The sequence below is a fragment of the Mirounga angustirostris genome, unplaced genomic scaffold (genome assembly GCF_029215605.1).
Source record: "Mirounga angustirostris isolate CCGP_5_RB_7025 unplaced genomic scaffold, mMirAng1.0.hap1 SCAF_10, whole genome shotgun sequence".
NCBI lineage: Eukaryota > Metazoa > Chordata > Mammalia > Carnivora > Phocidae > Mirounga > Mirounga angustirostris.
The window spans coordinates 76,910,497-76,932,643 of record NW_026991718.1 but is presented as its reverse complement, the minus strand read 5'-3'; the positions used below and the strand labels follow the sequence as shown (position 1 = coordinate 76,932,643).

Here is a 22,147-nt window from a genome sequence, read left to right as displayed (position 1 = left end):
CAAATATTTAAAAATAGAGCTACCTTATGACCCAGCAATTGCACTCCTGGGTATTTACTCCAAAGACACAGATGTAGTGAAAAGAAGGGCCATATGCACCCCAATGTTCATAGCAGCAATGTCTGCAATAGCCAAATTGTGGAAAGTGCTGAGATGCCCTTCAACAGATGAATGGATAAAGAAGATGTGGTCCATATATACAGTGGAATATTACTCAGCCATCAGAAAGGATGAATACCCAACTTTTACATCAACATGGATGGGACTGGAGGAGATTATGCTAAGTGAAATAAGTCAAGCAGAGAAAGTCAATTATCATATGGTTTCACTTATTTGTGGAACATAAGGAATAGCATGGAGGACATTAGGAGAAGGGAGGGAAAAATGAAGGGGGGCGGGAATTGGAGGGAGAGATGAACCATGAGAGACTATGGATCTGAGAAACAAACTGAGGGTTTTAGAGGGGAGGGAGGAGGGAGGATTGCTTAGCCCAGCGATGGGTATTAAGGAGGGCACGTACTGCATGGAGCACTGGGTGTTATATGAAAACAATGGATCATGGATCACCACATCAAAAACTAATGATGTATTGTATGGTGACTAACATAAAATAATTTTTTAAAAAAAATCTAAAAAATAAAAAATAAAAATAAACAGGGCAACTACTTCCCAAAATAAAAGATCTGAATAGGATCCAGAGTCCCTTACATAATAGACAAAACATTCAGGATACTATAAAAAATTACCCATCATAGCAATAACCATGAAAATCACACCTTAAATGAGAAAGACAATCAAATGATGCCAACAGAATGAATGATGTATCAGAAGTTGGGATTATCTGATAAGGATTTCAAAGAAGCTGTCATAAAAATGCTTTAACAATTAATTACAAATTCTCTTGAAACAAATGAACAAATAGAAAATCTCAGCTAAGAAACAGAAGTTATAAAAATTTCCAAGTGGAAATTGTAGAACTAAAAAATAAAATAACAAACTTGTTGGATGGGCTCAATAGTAGAGCAGAGATGACAGAGGATAGTGTCAGAGAACTGTAGGACAGACAGAACAATAGAATTCAGCCAATTTTAACAGAGAAAAAAATATGACAAAAGATAGAGACTCAGGGACCTGTAGGATAATAACAAAATATCCAACATTCATACCATCCAGGTCTCAAAAGGACAGGGAGACAGAAAGAAGAACAGAGACTTTCTGAAGAAATAGTAGATGAAAACTTTCCAAATTTGGTGAAAGACACAATGTACAGATTCAAGAAGCTGAACAAACACCAAACAGAATAAACCCAAGGAAATCCATGCCAAGATGCATTACAGTAAAACATTTGAATATCAGAGACAAAGGAAAAAATCTTGAAAGTAGCCAGAGAGAAAAGACATATTACCTAAGGGAACACCAGTTTGAATGGCAGAAAATTTCACATTTAAAATGTAGGAGGCCCCAAAGAGAGGCTTCACTATTTTTCAACCACAAAAAGGAAAGAACAATTGACTGCAAATTCTGAATGTAAAATTGTCCAATTGTCCTTCAGGAATTAAGAGAAAATAAAACTATTCTTACACATGGTAAAAAAAAAAACAAAAAAAAACAAAAAACTGTGGCTAGGAGATCAATCCTTAGAAATGACTGAAACAGACATTATAACACCACCTGATACTCCAGATAATGGTATTTAAACCTGGGGAATATAAAGAAATTTGAAATTTTCTAAATTGAAGTAAGATTTCCACACTCACACAAAGTCAACAAAATGTTGACACCACTAGACTTTTACAAGTCACTTACATATGCTGTCCATACCCAGAGAAACAATTGCAAAAATCATACAAAGAGAGAAATTTTTTAAAAACTACAAGTAAGCCAAGACAGAATTATAAAAAATGTTCAAGTAACCTGAAGGAAGGCAAGAAACAAGAAAGAGGAAAAAGACCAATGAAAATAAATAGAAAATAATAAAATAATAGAAGTGCTAACATATCAATTATTACTTTAAATGTAAATGGTTTAATACTACTAATCAAAAAATATATTGGCAGAGTGGATAAAAGAACAATATCAAAATATATGCTACTTCTAGGAAATTTACTTTCTTTAAAAAAAGATTTATTTATTTGAGAGCGAGAGCATGTGCTTGCATGAGCACAGGTGGGGAGAGGCAAAGAAAGAGGGAGAGAAAGTCTTAAGCAGACTCTGAGCTGAGTGTGAAGCCCAACAACAGGGCTCAATCCCATGACCCTAGATCCTGACTGAGCCAAAACCAAGAGTTGGACACCATGCCAATCAGGCGCCCCAAGAAATTTACTTTAAGTACAACACTGATAGACTGAAAGTAAAAGGATGGGTATTAAGCCATGTTGTGATGAGCACTGGGTGTTATATGCAACTAATGAATCGTTGAACACTACATCAAAAACTAATGATGTACTATATGTTGGCTAACTGAACATAATAATAAAAGAAAGTAAAAGGATGGAAAAAGACATACCATGAAAATATTAATAAAAAACTGGCATGGTTAATATTAATACCTGATAAAATAGAATTCACAGCAAAGAAAATTTACATAATAAAGGGATCAATCTACCAGGAAAACATAGAGCCTAAATGGGCACACATAAACCAGTCTTAAAATATATGAAGTTAAATAAAACTGATAGAGCTCAAAGGAAAATGAGACAAAGCAACAAATATAGTTAAGGGCCTCATAACTTCCCTCTCAAAAACTGAAAGAACTACTAGACACAAAATTGGCAGGGGCAGAAAACACACAGTCAACCAGCAGTATCCAGCTAACATAGACAGAATACTCCCCCCAGTAACAGTAGAATACACATATCTTTTCCAGTGCCCACAAATCTTCATATCTTTACAAAGATAGACTATAAGTCATTAAAACAGATCCCAACTAATTAAAAAGAATTGAAATCATACAGAGTGTGTTCTCTGACCATAGTGGAATCAAACTAGAGAGTGATTACAGAAAGACAACAGGAAAAACTCTAAACATGTGGAATTAAACAACACATTTATAAATAATCCATGGGTTAAAGAGGAAGCCTTAAAGGAAAGAAACATACTTAGAACTGAGTGAAAACAAAAACACAACAAATTAAAATATATGAGATGCAGCTAAAACAGTGCTGGGAGAGAAATTTTTGCACTAAATGCTTATGTTGGAAATGAGGAAGTATCTGAAATCAATGATAAGTTCTTAAAACAAATTAGAAAAAGAAGAAATTAGAAAAAGAAGAATAAAATAAAACTAAAGCAGGCAGAAGGAAGGAAACAATAAAGAGCAGAAATCGATGAAACTGAAAATAAAACATTAGAGATAATCAATTAGATAAAACTGTTTTTTGGGGGGGTACCAATAAATCTGATTAAACCTCTAGCAAGATTGAAAAAGAGAGAGAGAGAGAGAAAATGAGAGAGAGGACAGAGTATTAATATCAGAAACAATATAGGGGACATCACTATAGATCTTGCAGTCATTAAAAAGGTAATAAAGGAAGGGCGGAGCAAAATGGCACAGGAGTAGGAGACCTGGATTTCGTCTGGTCCCAGGAATTCAGGTGGATAGGGATCAAACCATTCTGAACACCTACAAACTCAACAGGAGATCAAAGAAAAGAATAGCAACAACTCTCTGAACAGAAAAGCGACCACTTTCTGGAAGGTAGGATGTGCGGAGAAGTGAATCTGAGGCGATATTTGGGAGGATAGATGGCTGGGGAGGGGGCCTCCATCTGCCGCGTCTGGCAAGGATAGAGCCACGGAACACAAAATCGGAATTTTAGAAGTCAGCTCCGCTGAGGGATGTCGCTCCAGTGGCTAAGCAGGAGGTGGAACCCTCGCTGGGACAGTGTGGTCTCAGGACCCTCAGGGTCACAGGAAGACCGGGGGTGCCTGAGTGCAGCAGAGGTCCCAGGTATCAGAGCGGGGAAACTGGCTGCAGAGACAGAGCCGAGGCATGGGCTCTCAGCTCAGGGCTGCCATAAACCGTGATCCGCGGCACAGTCGCGCCACTGCTCCTCCAGCAGGGACCCAACAAGCAGCAGATCCGGGGAGACTCACCTTCCTCCCCCGGGAGGAGCGGCGTGGGAGCGCACCACAGGACTTGCTGGGTTTGGAGACTCCACGACAGGTCGTGTGCCAGAGATAGAAATGCTCGGGACCGGGTGAGCACAGAGTATGGCCGGAGACCGGGGAGATGGGAGTGATTGACTGCTTTTCTTTGGGGGCCCACTGAGGAGTGGGGCCCTGAGTTCTTGGCTCCTCCAGGGCGGAGATTGGGAGGCTGCCATTTTCACTCTCGTCCTCCAATGCTGTAGGGAAAGCTTGCAGGAACAAAAGCTCCTGAGAGCAAACCCAAGCAGATTACTTAGCCCGGACTGGCAAGGGCAGGGCAATTCCGCCTCCGGCAAAGACATTTGGGAACCACAGCAACAGGCCCCTCCCCGAGAAGATCAGCAAGAACAGCCAGCCAAGACCAAGTCTACTGATCAATGAGAATGGCAGAACTCCAGCGCTAGGGGAATACTGCATATAGAATTCATGGCTTTTTTACCATGATTCTTTAGTCTTTTAAAGTTAATTTTTTTTAAATTTTTCTTTTTCCCTTTTACAACCAACATCTTATCAATCCCTTTTTTAAAAAACATTTTTATTTTTCATTTTTAGAGTCATATTCTGTCTCTTCATAGTAGTTACTCTTATTTTTGGCATATATATATAAGTTGTTCTCTCTTTAAAATTTTGAGATACAGTTTCTTCTAACAGATCAAAATATACCCTAAATCTCTAGTGTATGGCTTTGTTCTAGTCTCCTGCCTGATCACATTTTCTCCCTTAAATCCTCTTCTTTCTTTTTTCAAACAACTTCTTATCAATTCCTTTCACAAAATCTTTTGTAATTTTCATCTTTACAGTCATATTCCATCCCTTCATCGTATTAACTCTTATTTTTGTACATATATACGTTTTTCTTTCTTTAAAATTTTGGGAGGTACTTTCTTCTAACAAACCAAAATACACCCAATCTAGTGTGTGGCACTGATCTATGCACCAGCCTGATCATATTTCATCATATTCTGGTTTTTTTGTTTTGTTCTGTTTTTGTTTGTTTTTATCTTTTTTCTTTCTTTCCCTTTCTTTTCCCCCAGTTTCAGGTATTTTTTTTTTTAAGATTTTATTTATTTATTTAAGAGAGGGAATGAGATAGAGAGAGCATGAGAGAGGGGAGGGTCAGAGGGAGAAGCAGACTCCCTGCTGTGCAGGGAGTCCGATGCAGGACTCGATCCTGGGAATTCAGGATCATGACCTGAGCTGAAGGCAGTCGCTTAACCAACTGAGGCACCCAGGCGCCCCAGTTTCAGGTCTTTTCTGATTTGTTTAGAGTATATTTTCTGGGGACATTGTTACCCTGTTAGCATTTTGTTCTCTCATTCATCTATTCTCCTCTGGACAAAATGATAAGACGGAAAAAATCACCTCAACAAAAAGAACAAGAGGCAGTACCGACTGCCAGGGACCTACTTAATACAGACATTAGTACGATGTCGGAACTAGAGTTCAGAATGATGATTTTAAAGATACTAGCTGGGCTTGAAAAAAGCATGGAAGTTATTAGAGAAACCCTTTCTGGAGAAATAAAAGAACTATAATCTAACCAAGTAGAAATCAAAAAGGCTATTAATGAGGTGCAATAAAAAATGGAGGCTCTAACTGGTAGGATAAATGAGGCAGAAGAGAGAATTAGCGATCTAGAAGACCAAATGATGGAAAATAAAGAAGCTGAGAAAAAGAGAGATAAACAACTACTGGATCACGAGGGCAGAAAGAGAGAGAGGGGCAGAAGGTATATTGGAGCAACTTATAGCAGAGAACTTCCCTAATTTGGGGAGGGAAACAGGCATCAAAATCCAGGGGGCACAGAGAACGCCCCTCAAAATCAGTAAAAATAGGTCAACACCCTGACATCTAATAGTAAAACTTACAAGTCTCAGAGACAAAGAGAAAATCCTGAAAGCAGCTTGGGAGAAGAGATCTGTAACCCACAATGGTAGAAACATTAGACTGGCAACAGACCTAACCACAGTGACCTGGCAGGCCAGAAAGGACTGGCATGATATCTTCAGAGCACTAAATGAGAAAAATATGCAGCCAAGAATACTATATCCAGCTAGGCTGTCATTGAAAATTGAAGGAGAGATAAAAAGCTTCCAGGACAAACAAAAACTAAAGGAATTTGCAAACACGAAACCAGCCCTACAGGAAATCTTGAAAGGGGTCCTCTAAGCAAAGAGAGAGCCTAAAAGTAACACAGACAGAAAGGAATAGAGACAATATACAGTAACAGTCACCTTACAGGCAATACAATGGCACTAAATTCGTATCTTTCAATAGTTACCCTGAATGTAAATGGGCTAAATGCCCCAATCAAAAGACACAAGGTATCAGATTGGATAAAAAAACAAGACCCATCGATATGCTGTCTGCAAGAGACTCATTTTAGACCCAAAGACACCCCCAGATTGAAAGTGAGGGGGTGGAAAGCCATTTACCATGCTAACGGACACCAAAAGAAAGCTGGGGTGGCAATCCTTATATCAGACAAATTAGATTTTAAACCAAAGACTGTAATAAGAGATGAGGAAGGACACTATATCCTACTTAAAGGGTCAACCCAACAAGAAGATCTAACAGTTGTAAATATCTATGCCCCTAACATGGGAGCAGCCACTTATATAAGGCAATTAATAACAAAAGCAAAGAAACACATTGACAACAATACAATAATAGTGGGGGACTTTAACACCCCCTCACTGAAATGGACAGATCATCTAAGCAAAAATCAACAAGGAAATAAAGACTTTAAATGACACACTGGACCAAATGGACTTCACAGACATATTCAGAACATTCCATCCCAAAGCAACAGAATACACATTCTTCTCTAGTGCCCATGGAACATTCTCCAGAATAGATCACATCCTAGGTCACAAATCAGGTCTCAACCGGTACCAAAAGATTGGGATCATTCCCTGCCTATTTCAGACCACAATGCTTTGAAAGTAGAACTCAATCACAAGAGGAAAGTCAGAAAGAATTCAAATCCATGGAGGCTAAAGAGCATCCTACTAAAGAATGAATGGGTAACCAGGAAATTAAAGAAGAATTAAAAAAAATTTATGGAAACAAGTGAAAATGAAAACACAACTGTTCAAAATCTTTGGGATGCAGCAAAGGCAGTCCTAAGAGGAAAGTATATAGCAATACAAGCCTTTCTCAAGAAGCAAGAAAGGTCTCAAGTACACATCCTAACCCTACACCTAAAGGAGCTGGAGAGAGAACAGCAAATAAAGCCTAAACCCAGTAGGAGAAGAGAAATAATAAAGATCAGAGCAGAAATCAATGAAATAGAAACCAAAAGAACAGTAGAACAGATCAACGAAACTAGGAGCTGGTTCTTTGAAAGAATTAAGAAGATTGATAAACCCCTAGCCAGACTTATCAAAAAGAAAAGAGAAATGACCCAAATAAATAAAATCATGAATGAAAGAGGAGAGATCAGAACCAACACCAAAGAAATACAAACAATTATAAGAACATATTATGAGCAACTATATGCCAGCAAATCAGATAATCTGCAAGAAATGGATGCATTCCTAGAGATGTATCAACTACCAAAACTGAACCAGGAAGAAATAGAAAACCTGAACAGACCTATTACCACTAAGGAAATTGAAGCAGGGGCGCCTGGGTGGCTCAGTTGGTTAAGCGACTGCCTTCGGCTCAGGTCATGATCCTGGAGTCCCGGGATCGAGTCCCGCATCGGGCTCCCTGCTCGGCAGGGAGTCTGCTTCTCCCTCTGACCCTCCTCCCACTCATGCTCTCTGTCTCTCATTCTCTCTCTCTCAAATAAATAAATAAAATCTTTAAAAAAAAAAAAAAGGAAATTGAAGCAGTAATCAAAAATCTCCCAATAAACAAAAGCCCAGGGCCAGATGGTTTCCCAGGGGAATTCTACCAAACATTTCAAGAAGAATTAATACCTATTCTTCTGAAACTGTTCCAAAAAATAGAAATGGAAGGTAAACTTCCAAACTCGTTTTATGAGGCCACCATTACCTTGATCCCAAAACCAGACAAAGACCCCATCGAAAAGGAGAATTACAGACCAATATCCTTGATGAACACGGATGCAAAAATTCTCACCAAAATACTAACCAATAGGATTCAACAGTACCTTAAAAGGATTATTCACCACGACCAAGTGGGATTTATCCCTGGGCTTCAAGGTTGGTTCAACATCCACAAACCAATCAATGTGATACAGTAAATTAATAAAAGAAAGAACAAGAGCCATATGATCCTCTCAATAGATACAGAAAAAGCATTTGACAAAGTACAGCATCCTTTCTTGATCAAAACTCTTCAGAGTACAGGCATAGAGGGTACATACCTCAATATCATAAAAGCCATCTATGAAAAACCCACAGTGAATATCATTCTCAATGGGGAAAAACTGAGAGCTTTCCCCCTAAGGTCAGGAACATAACAGGGATGTCCATTATCACCACTGCTATTCAACATAGTATTAGAAGTCCTAGCCACAGCAATCAGACAACAAAAAGAAATAAAAGGCATCTAAATTGGCAAAGAAGAAGTCAAACTCTCACTCTTTGCAGATGATATGATACTTTATGTGGAAAACCCGAAAGACTCCACCCCAAAACTGCTAGAACTCATATAGGAATTCAGTAATGTGGCAGGATATAAAATCAATGCACAGAAATCAGTGGCATTCCTATACACCACCACCAAGACAGAAAAAAGAGAAATTAAGGAGTCAATCCCATTTACAATTGCACCCAAAACCATAAGATACCTAGGAATAAATCTAACCAAAGAGGCAAAGAATCTGTACTCAAAAAACTATAAAATACTCATGAAAGAAATGGAGGAAGACACAAAGAAATGGAAAAACATTCCATGCTCATAGATTGGAAGAACAAATATTGTGAAGATGTCAATGCTACCTAGAGCAATCTACACATTCAGTGCAATCCCCAACAAAATACCATCCACTTTTTTCAAAGAAATGGAACAAATAATCCTAAAATTTGTATGGAACCAGAAAAGACCCTGCATAGCCAGAGGAATGTTGAAAAAGAAAAGCAAAGCCGGTGGTTATTTTTAACCCTGCAATCTCGAGTTTTCTCAGAGATCTCAGAGTCTGAAAGAACATGCACCAGTGGTCGTTGTGGTGTTCTGTTTCCCACACACATTCAATGCAATCCCTATCAAAATACCATCCACTTTTTTCAAAGAAATGGAACAAAAATCCTAAAGTTTGTATCGAAGCAGAAAAGACCTTGAATAACCAGAGGAATGTTGAAAAAGAAAAGCAAAGCTGGCAGCATCACAATTCCAGACTTCCAGTTCTATTACAAAGCTGTCATCATCAAGACAGTATGGTACTGGCACAAAAACAGACATATAGATCAATGGAACAGAATAGAGAGCCCAGAAATGGACCTTCAACTCTATGGTCAACTCATCTTTGATAAAGCTGGAAAGAATGTCCAATGGAAAAAAGACAGTCTCTTCAACAAATGGTGTTGGGAAAATTGGACAGCCACATGCAGAAGAATGAAACTGGACCATTTCCTTACAGCACACACAAGAATAGACTCAAGATGGTTGAAAGACATAAATGTGAGACAGGAGTCCATCAAAATCCTAGAGGAGAACACAGGCAGCAACCTCTTTGACCTCAGCCACAGCAACTTCTTCCTACAAACATCACGAAAGGCAAGGGAAGCAAGGGCAAAAATGAACCACTGGGACCTCATCAAGATAAAAAACTTTTGCACAGCATAGGAAACAGTCAAAAAAACCAAAAGACAACCAACAGAATGGGAGAAGATATTTGCAAATGACATATCAGATAAAGGGCTAGTATCCAAAATCTATAAAGAGCTTCTCAAAGTCAACACCCAGAGAACAAATTATCTAATCAAGAAATGGGCAGAAGACATGAACAGACATTGCTGCAAAGAAGACATCCAAATGGCCAACAGACATGAAAAAGTGCTCAACATCGCTCGACATCAGGGAAATCCAAATCAAAACCTCAATGAGATATCACCTCACACCAGTCAGAATGGCTAAAATTAACAAGTCATGAAATGACAGATGTTGGCAGGGATGCAGAGAAAGGGGAACCCTCCTACACTGTTGGTGGGAATGCAAGCTGGTGCAGCCACTCTGGAAAACAGTATGGAGGTTTTTCAAAAAGTTGAAAATAGAGCTACCATACGACCCAGCAATTGCACTCCTGGGTATTTACCCCAAAGATACACATGTAGAGATATGAAGGGTTACGTGCACCCCGATGTTTATAGCAGGAATGTCCACAACAGCCAAACTGTGGAAAGAGCCAAGATGTCCATCAACAGATGAATGGATAAAGAAGAGGTGGTATATATATACAATGGAATATTATGCAGCCATCAAAAAGAATGAAATCTTGTCATTTGCAACAACATGGATGGAACTGGAGGGTATTATGCTGAATGAAATAAGTCAATCAGAGAAAGACATGTATCATATGACCTCACTGATATGAGGAATTCTTTTTTTTTTTTAAAGATTTTTTTATTTTTTATTTGAGACAGAGAGAACGAGAGAGAGAGCACATGAGAGGGGGGAGGGTCAGAGGGAGAAGCAGGTTCCTTGCTGAGCAGGGAGCCCGATGCGGGACCCGATCTAGGGACTCCAGGATCATGACCTGAGCTGAAGGCAGTCGCTCAACCAACTGAGCCACCCAGGCGCCCCGATATGAGGAATTCTTAATCTCAGGAAACAGGCTGAGGGTTGCTGGAGTGGTGGGGGCTGGGAGGGATGGGATGGCTGGGTGATAGACATTGGGGAGGGTATGTGCTATGGTGAGCACTGTGAAGTGTGCAAGACTGTTGAATCACAGATCTGTACCTCTGAAGCAAATAATACATTATATGTTAAAAAAAAGAAGAAGAATATAGCAAGAGGGGAAGAATGAAGGGGGGAATCGGAGGGGGAGAGGAACCATGAGAGACTATGGACTCTGAAAAACAAACTGACGGTTCTAGAGTGGAGGGGGGTGGGAGGATGGGATAGCCTGGTGATGGGTATTAAAGAGGGCACGTTCTGCATGGAGCACTGGGTGTTATATGCAAACAATGAATCATGGAACACTACATCAAAAACTAATGATGTAATGTACGGTGATTAACATAACATAATTTAAAAAAATAAAAAAAAAGAAGATAGCGGGAGGGGAAGAATGAAGGGGGGGAAATCGGAGGGGGAGAGGAACCATGAGAGATGATGGACTCTGAGAAACAAACTGAAGGATTTAGAGGGGAGGGGGGTGGGGGGATGGGTTAGCCGAGTGATGGGTATTAAAGAGGGCACATTCTGCATGGAGTACTGGGTGTTATACACAAACAATGAATCATGGAACACTACATCAAAAACTAATGATGTAATGTATGGTGATTAACATAACAATAAAAAATTTTTTAAAAAAGATAATAAAGGAATACAACAAATAACTTTGCACTGAGAGATTTGACAACTTAGGAAAATAGACCACTTCCTTAAAAACTACCAACTGCCAAAATTCAACCAAGATAAAATAAACATTAATAGCCCTAAAACCATCTTTTAAAATTGAATTCTTAATAAAGAAGCCCTGGGGAAAAATCTCCAGGCCCAAATGGCTCCATGATAACTTTACCAAATATTCAAAAAAGAATTATACCAATTTATTCCAAGAACAAAAGAGGAGGGACAACTTCTCAACTCATTTGAGGAGGATAGTATTTTTTAAACATTTTTTTATTAACATATAATGTATTATTTGTTTCAGGGGTACAGGTCTGTGATTCATCAGTCTTACAAAATTCACAGCACTCACCATAGCACATACCCTCCCCAGTGTTCATCACCCAGCCACCCCATCCCTTGAGGAGGATAGTATTAACTTGATACCAAAACCAGACAAAAACTGTGTTAAGAATTGAATCATTATGTTGTTCACTTGAAACTAATGTAATATTCTGTGTCAACTGTACTCAAATTTAAAAAAAAATTAAATAACTATGATGAAAAAGAAAAACAAACAAAACAATAGAAACAGACTCATAAATACAGAGAACAATCTGATGGTTGGTAGAGGGGAAGGGTGTAGGGAAAGAAGGGAATAAGGGAAGAGGATTAAAAGGTATAAACGTCCAGTTATAAAATAAATAAGACAGGTGATACAATGTGTAGCATAGGGAATATGGTTACTAATAAGTAACAACTTCATATGGTGAGATAATAGCTAGATTTATTGTGGTCACTTTGTGATGGTGACTTTGTGATGTATATAAATGTGAAATCACTATGGTGTACACCTAAAGCTAATATGGTATTATATATCAACTACACATCAATTTAAAAAATGTGGAAATGGGCACCTGGGTGGCTCAGTGATGTTAAGCGCCTGCCTTCGACTCAGGTCATGATCCCAGGGTCCGTGGATCAAGTTGCACATCGGGCTCCCTGCTCGGCAGGAAGTCTGCTTCTCCCTCTCCCACTCCCCATGTTTGTGTTCCTGCTCTCACTATCTCTGCCTCTGTCAAATAAATAAATAAAATATTTTTTAAAAATAATAAAAAATTTAAAAAATTAAGAATGTGGAAAAAAGGGCGCCTGGGTGGCTCAGTTGGTTAAGCGACTGCCTTCAGCTCAGGTCATGATCCCAGGGTCCTGGGATCGAGTCCCGCATCGGGCTCTCTGCTCCTTGGGAGCCTGCTTCTCCCTCTGCCTCTCTCTCTCTGTCTCTCATGAATAAATAAATAAAATCTTAAAAAAAAAAAAAAAAAAGAATGTGGAAAAAAGAACTAAGAAAAACTATAGACCAATATCCTTCATGTACTTAGAAGATATAAAAACCCACAATGGAGTATTAGCAAACCACATCCAGCGAGGTACTAAAAGAGTTATACATGGAGAAAATATGGAAGTGGAAAATATTCCAGACATACAAGGTTGATTAACATTTGAAAATCAATCAGTAATCCACATATCAATAGACTAAAGAAGAAAAATCATGTATCAATTGATGCAGCAAAAGCATTTGATAAAATTCAGCACCAATCCATGATAAAAACTCTCAGAAAATTAAAAATGAGGGGAACATCCTTAACTTGATAAAGAATATCTACAGAATGAATATCTACAGATAAAGAATATCTACAGTTAATATCATTCACAATAGTAAAAGACTGAATATCTTTTCCCCTAAGACTGGGGAAAAGGCCAGAATGCCCACTCTTATCACTCTTATTCAATATAGTCCTAGAAGTTCTAACTTCTGGAACAAGGCAAGAAAAAGAAATAAAGCCAGAGAGATTGGAAAGGAAGATAAAACTGTCCCTATTTGTAGATGACATATTGTCTATGCAGAAAATGGCAAGAAATCCACAAGCACATATCACACACAAACACACACACACAAAATTCCTAGAACTATTGAGTTTGGTAAAGTTGCCAGTTACAGGATCAACACACAAAATCAATTGCGTTTTGACAGACTAATGAACATAATGAGCTAATGAACATACGGAAACCTATATTAGAAAACAAATACCATTTACAATCACTTCAAATACAATGAAATAATTGTATATACTTAATAAAACATGTACAGGATCTCTAAGCTGGAAATTACAAAATGCTGCTGTAAGACATCAAAGAAGACCTAAATATATGGTCATATTCATGAGTTGTGTTCACAGACTAGATGAATCAATATCATAAAGATGTGAGTTGTCCCCAAATCAATCTATAGATTCAATGCAATTCCTGGCAAAATCCTAGCAAGGTTTTCTTTAAATAAATAACCACATTCTAAAATTTAAACAAAATTTCAGGCCCCCCAAAATAGCTAAAATATTTTTGCAAAAGAAAAATAAAGTTGGAGGAATCATGGCACTTGATAATAAGGCATGTAGAACATTAATCAAGATATTGTGGTATAGGTGGAGAGACAGATACAAAGATCAATGGAACAGAAGTATAAAACCCAGATTTAACCCACACAGATATACCCAGTTGAATTTTGGCAAAGATACAAAATTAATTCAATGGAGTAAGTGTAAGTATAGCCTTTTCAACAAATGGTGCTGGAGCAACGTCTATAGGACAAAAAAATCTTAATGTAAAACTCATGCTTTATACAAAAAAAAATGTACAACTTACACTTTATACAAAACAAAACAAAAAACACACAACAACCCAACCTAACTATATGACTAAAGGAGCTAGAAAGAGGAGAACAAACAAAGCCAAAGCCAGTAGAAGGAAGGAAATAATAAAGATTAGAGCACAAATAAATGAAATACAAACCAAAAATAGAATAGATCAATATAAAACCCGGAGCTGGTTCTTTGAAAAGATCAACAGAATTGATAAACCTTTAGCTAAACTCATAAAAAAAATGGAAGAGAACTCAAATAAATAAAAGCAGAAACTGAAGGAAAAGAAATAACAACCAACACCTCAAAAATACAAAGAACTATAAGAGAATATTATAAAAAATTACATGCCAACAAATTGGACAACCTAGAAGAAATGGATACATTTCCAGAAACATATCACCTTCCAAAACTGAATCAGGAAGAAATAGAAAATTTGAACAGATAAATTACTATCAATGAAACTGAATCAGTAATCAAAAACTCCCAACAAATAAAAGTTCCAGACCAGATAGATGGCTTATAGGTGAATTCTACCAAATATTTAAAGAGAAGTTATACCTATTCAAACCATTCCAAAAAACAGAAGAGGAAGGAAAGCTTCCAAATTCATTCTACAAGGCCAGCATTACTCTGATACCAAAACTGGATAAAGACACTACAAAAAAAGAAAACTACAGGTTAATATCTCTGATGAACATAGATGCAAAAACCCTCAACAAAATATTAGCAAACAGAATTAAACAAAACATTAAAAAAAATCGTTCACCACAATCAAGCAAGATTTATTCCCAGGATGCAAGGTGTTTCAATATTCACAAATCAATGTGATACATCACATTAACAAGAGAAAGGATAAAAACCATATGAATCATCTCAATAGATGCAGAAAAAACATTTGACAAAGCACAAATGATAAATACTCCATTCATGATAAAAACTCTCAACAAAGTAGGGTTAGAGGGAACATACCTCAACATAATAAAAGCCATATATGAAAAAACCACAGCTAACACCATACTCAATGGTGAAAAATTAAGAACTTTTCCTCTAAGATCAGGAACAGGACAAGGATGTCCAATCTCACCACTTTTATTCAACGTAGTACTGGAAGTCCTAGCCACAGCAATTAGATAAGATAAAGAAATAAAAGGCATTCAAATTGGTAAAGATGTGAAACGTTCACTATTTGCAGATGACATGATACTATACATAGAAAACCCAAAGAACTCCACCAAAAAACTACTAGAACTGATAAGTGAATTCAGTAAAGTTGCAGGATACAAAATTAATATAGAGAAATTTCTTGCATTTCAATACACTGATAATGAAGTAGCCAAAAGAGAAATTAAGAAAACAATCCCATTTACACCTACACCAAAAAGAATAAAATACCTAAGAATAAACTTATCATCAAGAAAGTGAAAGACCTGTACTCTGAAAACTATAAAACACGGATAAAAAGAAATTGAAGATGACACAAATGGTAAAATAGTCCCTGCTCACGGATTGGAAGAATAAATATTGTTAAAGTGTCCATACTACCCAAAGCAATTCACAGATTTAATGTAATCCCTATCAAAATACCAACAATATTTTTCTCAGAGAAAAAATAATACTGGCATTTATAATGAACCACTAAAGGCCCTAAATAGCCAAAGCAATCTTGAAAAAGAAAAACAAAGCTGGAGGTATCACAATCCCAAATTTCAAGACATACTACAAGGCTATACATAAAAGTATGCTACTGGCACAAAAACAGACACCAAATCAATGGAACAGAATAGAGTCCAGAGAAAACCCACACTTTTATGGTCAATTAATCTATGACACAGGAGGCAAGAATAGAGAGTGGGAAAAAGTCTCTTTGACAAATGATGCCAGGATAACTGGAGAGCTACATGCAAGAGAATGAAACTGGTCAACTTTCTCACACCATACACAGACATAAACTCAAAAAATGGATTACAGACCTAAACGTGAGACCTGAAGCCATAAAATTCCTGGAAGAAAACACAGGCAGTAATTTCTTTGACATCAGCCACAGAGACCTTTTTTTTTTTTGATATATCTCCTCTGGCAAGGGAAACAAAAGCAAAATTAAACTATTGGGACTACATCAAAATAAAAAACTCTGCACAAGGAAGGAAACCATGAACAAAATGAAAAGGTAATCTACTGAATAGGAGAAGATATTTTCAAATGATTTATTTGATAAGGGGTTAGTAAAAAAATATGAAGAACTCATATAACTCAACACCAAAAAATGCCAAATAATTCAATTAATAAATGAGTAGAGAACCTGAATAGACATTTTGCCAAAGAAGACATACAGATGGCCAACAGACACATGAAAAGATGCTCAACATCACTAATCATCAGGGAAATGCAAATCAAAACCACAAAAAGACATCACTTCACTTCTAGAATGGCTAGAATCAAAAGACAACAAATATTGGTGAAGATGTGGAGAAAAGGGAACCCTTGTGCACTGCTGGTGGGAATGTAAATTGGTGCAGGCACTATGGAAAATAGTATAGCGGTTCCTCAAAATATTAGAATGACCATATGATTCAGCAATTTTACTTCTGGATATTTAGCCAAAGGAAAAAAAAACACTGAGCCTGGGTGGCTCAGTCGTTAAGCATCTGCCTTCGGCTCAGGTCGTGATCCCAGGGTCCTGGCATTGAGCCCCGCATCAGGCTCCCTACTCTGCGGGAAGCCTGCTTCTCCCTCTCCCATCCCCCTGCTTGTGTTCCTTCTCCCACTGTGTCTCTCTCTGTCAAAAAAAATAAATAAAATATTAAAAAAAAAAAAAAAGGAAAACAAAAACACTAACTCAAAAAGATATATGCACCCCCATGCTCACTGCAGCATTATGTACAATAGCGAAGATATGGAAGCAACCTAAGTGTCCATCAATGGGTGAATGGATAAAGATGTAATATATAAACATTATACACACACGTGCGCGTGGTCACACGAATATGATTCAGCCATAAAAAGAAAGAGATCTTGCCATTTGTCACAACATGGATGGATGGACTGTGAGCGCATTATGCTAAGTGAAATAAGTCAGACAGAGAAAGTCAAATACTAAATGATCTCACTTATATGTGGAATCTAAAAACAAAAACCCACAAAAAAACAAAAACCAAAAAACAAACCAAGCTCATAGATACAAAGAGCAGACTGACTGTTGTCAGAGGTGGGGGATGGGGAAGTGGGCAAAATGGGTAATAGGAGTCTAAAGATACAAACCTCCAGTTATAAAATAAATAAAGTCATGGGGATGTAATGTACAGCATGATGACTAGTTAATACTTTATTGCATGTTTGAAAATTGCTAAGAGCATAGATCTTAAAAGTCTTCATCATAAGAAAAAAATGTTTTTGTAACTATGTGTGGTGACAGATGATAACTAGACTTACTGTGGTGATCATGTGTCAATATATACAAATATCAAGTCATTACGTTATACTACTAAAACCAATGTAATGTTCTTGTTGATTATATGTCAATAAAGCAAAAACAAAACCAAAAACCCCAGAAGTTTAGGTTCCTTTTAAAATATTATGTGGATTTAGTTTTATTCTACCTTATTACATTGAAGGAAAACCAGTAATGAGAATCAAACCATGTTGTTCACTGATACCTACCTGCGTGAAGGACTTTCTTTTTCTGAATCTTTTGATTTGAAAGATCCTCTGGTAAGTACAACATATTTAGGGATGACATTGGTGTTGACTCGACATCAGAATGAGGTTTTGCATATTTTTCTGGGGTTGAAACCATAGAACTGATTTCTTTTTGATGCCTGTTTTTAGACAAAAAAAATAGACAAAAAAAAAAGAATAAAAGGAGGGGGAAAACACAAAATTTCCATCAAAAAGGCAGAGTTAGATCAATAAAATCATGTTGAATGCTACAAACTAAAGGAGGAAGCCTCCCCTCATTTGGTTAATTTAGGAATGATCTTTTTCCAGGGCACCTGGGTGGCTCAGATGGTTAAGCGTCAGCCTTCAGCTTAGTTCATGATCCCAGGGTCCTGAGATTGAGTCCCGCATCAGGCTCCCTGCTCTTTGGGGAGCCTGCTTCTCCCTCTGCCTCTCTCTCTCTCTCTCTCATGAATAAATAAAATCTTAAAAAAAAAAAAAAAAGGAAGAATCTTTTTCCCCACCCAAAGCAGAAGAGTGAACAGGGGCCCAGATGTGGAGTCATTAGATATGGCTCACATCACAGCTCTGTTCCTTCCTGGCTGTGGGACTTGGTGAGGTCCTTCAGCCCTCTCTGAACTTCATCATTTACCTCCTCTATAAACTTCGGGAAATTCAGGTGTTCACTGACTCTATGGGACTGATGTAGGAATTAACAGGAGGGAGAGCCAGTTGTAAACCAGAAAGGCTTACGGAAACCCCTTTCTCTAACCAAAGTGTTAAATAGCTAGCTCTTATAAAAGCCAGCAAAGGGAAATCCTTGCCTTGGACCCCCTGTGCCAGTACCAGATCACAGGAAACCACTCTGGTGAAGATCTAGGGCCAGGAGGGACCCTAGAAATGCCTGATAATTTTCCCATACACATCTTTTCTGAAGCTCTGAACGTAGCAGCTACAGAAAGGAAAGTTTCCAGAACAATCTCCTGCTCCAACACTGTAAAGCATGGCCTCCCTCCTTCACCCTCCACCTGAATGCCTACTTCATAGACCACCCCCAGTGTTCCATAATCATGTATGTCTGTATCCCCCACCACACTGTGCATCTTGTGATGGAAGGGACTGGGTTTATATTCATCTGTGCATCCCAGTTCGCCTGGCACATGGTCTGTACTCCACAAACGTTTGAAAAAAGAAGGAAAGGAAAGGAGATTTGGAGGCTGAAACATTTTTACACCTGGTAGAAAGCTAGAACAAAGCAATTTGGTTTTGACTGTAGCTAAGTCAGTGAATTAACTTTTCCTAATGTTCTAAGGAAGGAGAGAAGCATGCTACCTGTAGAATGAGGCACTGAGTTTTATTCTTTCCCTTATGTTAATTTAGGACCTCTTATTATATGACAGGCATATCCTCATTTAATCTCCCCAACAACCCTATGACTACCATTATTCCCATGTTGTAGATAAGGAAACTGAAGCTCCACGAGGTTAAGTAACTTGCCCAAATTTACCCAATATGTAATGGTGGGAAGCCTGGATTAAAACACTTTTTTGAATGACTTCCAGAACCTGCCCTATCCAGCCCCTAAAAAAAATATATAAAAAATATAAAAAAGAATGCACCAACTACTCAATCAATGGCAGATACAGTGAACTGACTAAGCCAACTTCCAAACAATAGCTAGTCATTTTGTCCTGAGATTTTTAGTTTGATTAAACAGGGTAAGAATACAGTTAAGGCACAAAGGGTAATTTACACTGAGATGCTACCCATTTATTTGACTTTTAGTTTATTTGTTCAAATTCTCTGAATTTAGATGTATCTGAGCTTTTCCAATACTTTAAAAATAATGCTGTAAAACCTTATTTTAAGATGGCCCAGTATAGCATTTAACTCTTTTTACTGATTCCATTGCTCATGTCCTGCTCCCCGCCCATATTAATGCTTAATTTGCTAACAGGAAGATAGTGAATTTTGATGAAGATGAAATCCTGATTGATAAATGTATTTTTAACTTCTTTCCACTAGCTATCGCTCTTTTAAATAAAAAGACATCCTCCTGATAGAGTATTCATATGAAGCTGTGATATTTGAATATCTGTACAATGTTAAATTGTTTTAATAAGATTTGACACCCTTTCTGAGTGTTGGAGTGGTTCTGAGTTTTGTTTTAAAATTACTAATTAGAGACATATTAGAATATAGGGTAGAAAAGGACCCGAGAAATTATCCATCCCAAATCCTACCACCACAGGCACCATTTTAAAGAAGAGGAAACCGAGACTCACAGCAATGGACAGGTGTGGAGAGAAGTCAGGGATTCGCCAAGATCACACAGAGCGAAGTCCAGACCCTTGGGCCTCCTGATCCCTGAGTCAAATCTCCTGCACTACACAGCACTCCTGCTGTGCTCTATCATGGCTGGGGTTGGGGAGCCGATCCATACTGGGTGGAGATGAACCGTTAACACTGCTCTAAGTGCCACACAAGGATTTCAGAACTTACATTTAAAGGTAAATATGTGGCCTCCTTAAGCCATATATTAGATAATTAAATTATTAGATTATGACTTCTTCCTTAAAAAAATTCTAACATAATCATTCTATGTGATTCTTTTCACTAAGAGAAATCCCAAAAGTACCGCAGAAAGAAGAGGAGTCAAGGAGAGCGAGCAGAGCATCTGAGCAGATAATTTCCCCAGTGATGGGGAAAACAGGGGCTTTGGCATGCTTACTTATTGTCCCCTTCCTTTTCTCCATTGTACCACCAATCCATGATCAAGGACTCTGAATAAAGGTCTTGCACCTTCTCCAGGTCACTTCGTCCCTGCTCCATTTCCTTAATTAAAAGAGTCAGATCTTCATTCTGCCAAAATGACAAGTAAATATATTGTGAAATTGTATAAAAGAGTTCATATTTCAAACATTTATAACAGAAAACCAACTGTATCAGGAAAAGAAGAATCTAAAGAATTTCATGTAGTTCTCATATTATTCCATTTTAATAAACAGCTTTATTGAAGTATAATTCATACACAATAAACCGAATGCAGGTAAAGTGTACCATTTGAATAGTTTTGACATTCACACCTGTAAAATCTTCATTGCAATCAAGATAACAGACATATCTGTCACCCCCAAAAGTCTCCTCAGGTGCCCTTGTAAATTTGCTATCCTCCCTACCCCAAAACCCCTCTCCTCCCATTCCTAAGCAACTACTTATCTTCCTTCTGTCACTATACATTAGTTTCGATTTTCTCGAATTTTATATAAATGGAATCATACAGTATGTATTCTTTGTCCAGTTTCCTTCACTCATATAATTATTTTGAGATTCACCCATGTTGCAGCATGAATCAAGAGTTCATTCATCTTTATTGCTGAGTAGCATTAGATTGTATACTGCATACCAAAACTTAGCCACCTGTTGAGGGACACGCTTGAGCTATTATAAACAAAGCTATGAACATATGTGTACAAGTCTTAGGGACATCTGCTTTCACTTCTCTTGAAAAAATATTTATTTTAATGTCATTCACATTGTGCATTCTATCTTGGTTGATTTGTGGTAGTTTTTGTTTTGTGTGGAAGTGGCTCATTTTTTCCTAAGTTGTCAAATTTATGAGTGCAAAGTTGTTCATTGTATTCCTTTTATATTCTTTTTGATGGCTGTAAGATCTAATATGATATCCCCTATTTCATTCCTGATATTAGTTCTTTGTATCTGCCCTTTTTGTCTTTGTCAGCCTTCCAAGATGTGTTATCAATTCGTAAGTCTTTTTTTCAAAGAAACAGCTTTTCGTCTCATTGATTTTCTCTATTGTTTTCCTATTTTCAATTATATTGATTCATACTCTTATCTGTATTGTTTCCTTCCTTCTGCTTGCTTTGGGTTTATTTTGCCCTTCTTGTTCTAGTTTCTTGGGGTAAGAACTCAGATTGTTGATTCAATAACTTTTCTTGTTCTCAACATTAAGCATTTAGTGCTATAAATTTCACTCCCAACACTGTGTTAGCTGTATCCCACTAGTTTGATATATGGTGTTTTTGTTTTCATTTGGTTCTAAGTATTTTTAATTTCCTTTGAGACTTTCTCTTTGACCTATGGATTATCAAGGACTGTGTTGTTTAAATTCCACGTGTTTAGACATTTTCATGCTGTCTTTTTTTTTTTTATTTAAA

The 22,147-nt window shown here is 37.5% G+C and overlaps 1 protein-coding gene across 1 annotated transcript in view; it reads right to left on the bottom strand.

The window, feature by feature from the left end:
* VWA3B (von Willebrand factor A domain containing 3B) overlaps positions 1 to 22,147 on the bottom strand; it is a 211,482-nt gene that overhangs the window by 64,306 nt on the left and 125,029 nt on the right. The window contains exons 15-16 of the mRNA XM_045886208.2: positions 20,701 to 20,831; positions 17,973 to 18,130 (exon numbers count right to left, since the gene is read on the bottom strand). Coding sequence (XP_045742164.1) covers positions 17,973 to 18,130; positions 20,701 to 20,831 — 289 coding nt within the window. The remainder of the gene's footprint in view (positions 1 to 17,972; positions 18,131 to 20,700; positions 20,832 to 22,147) is intronic.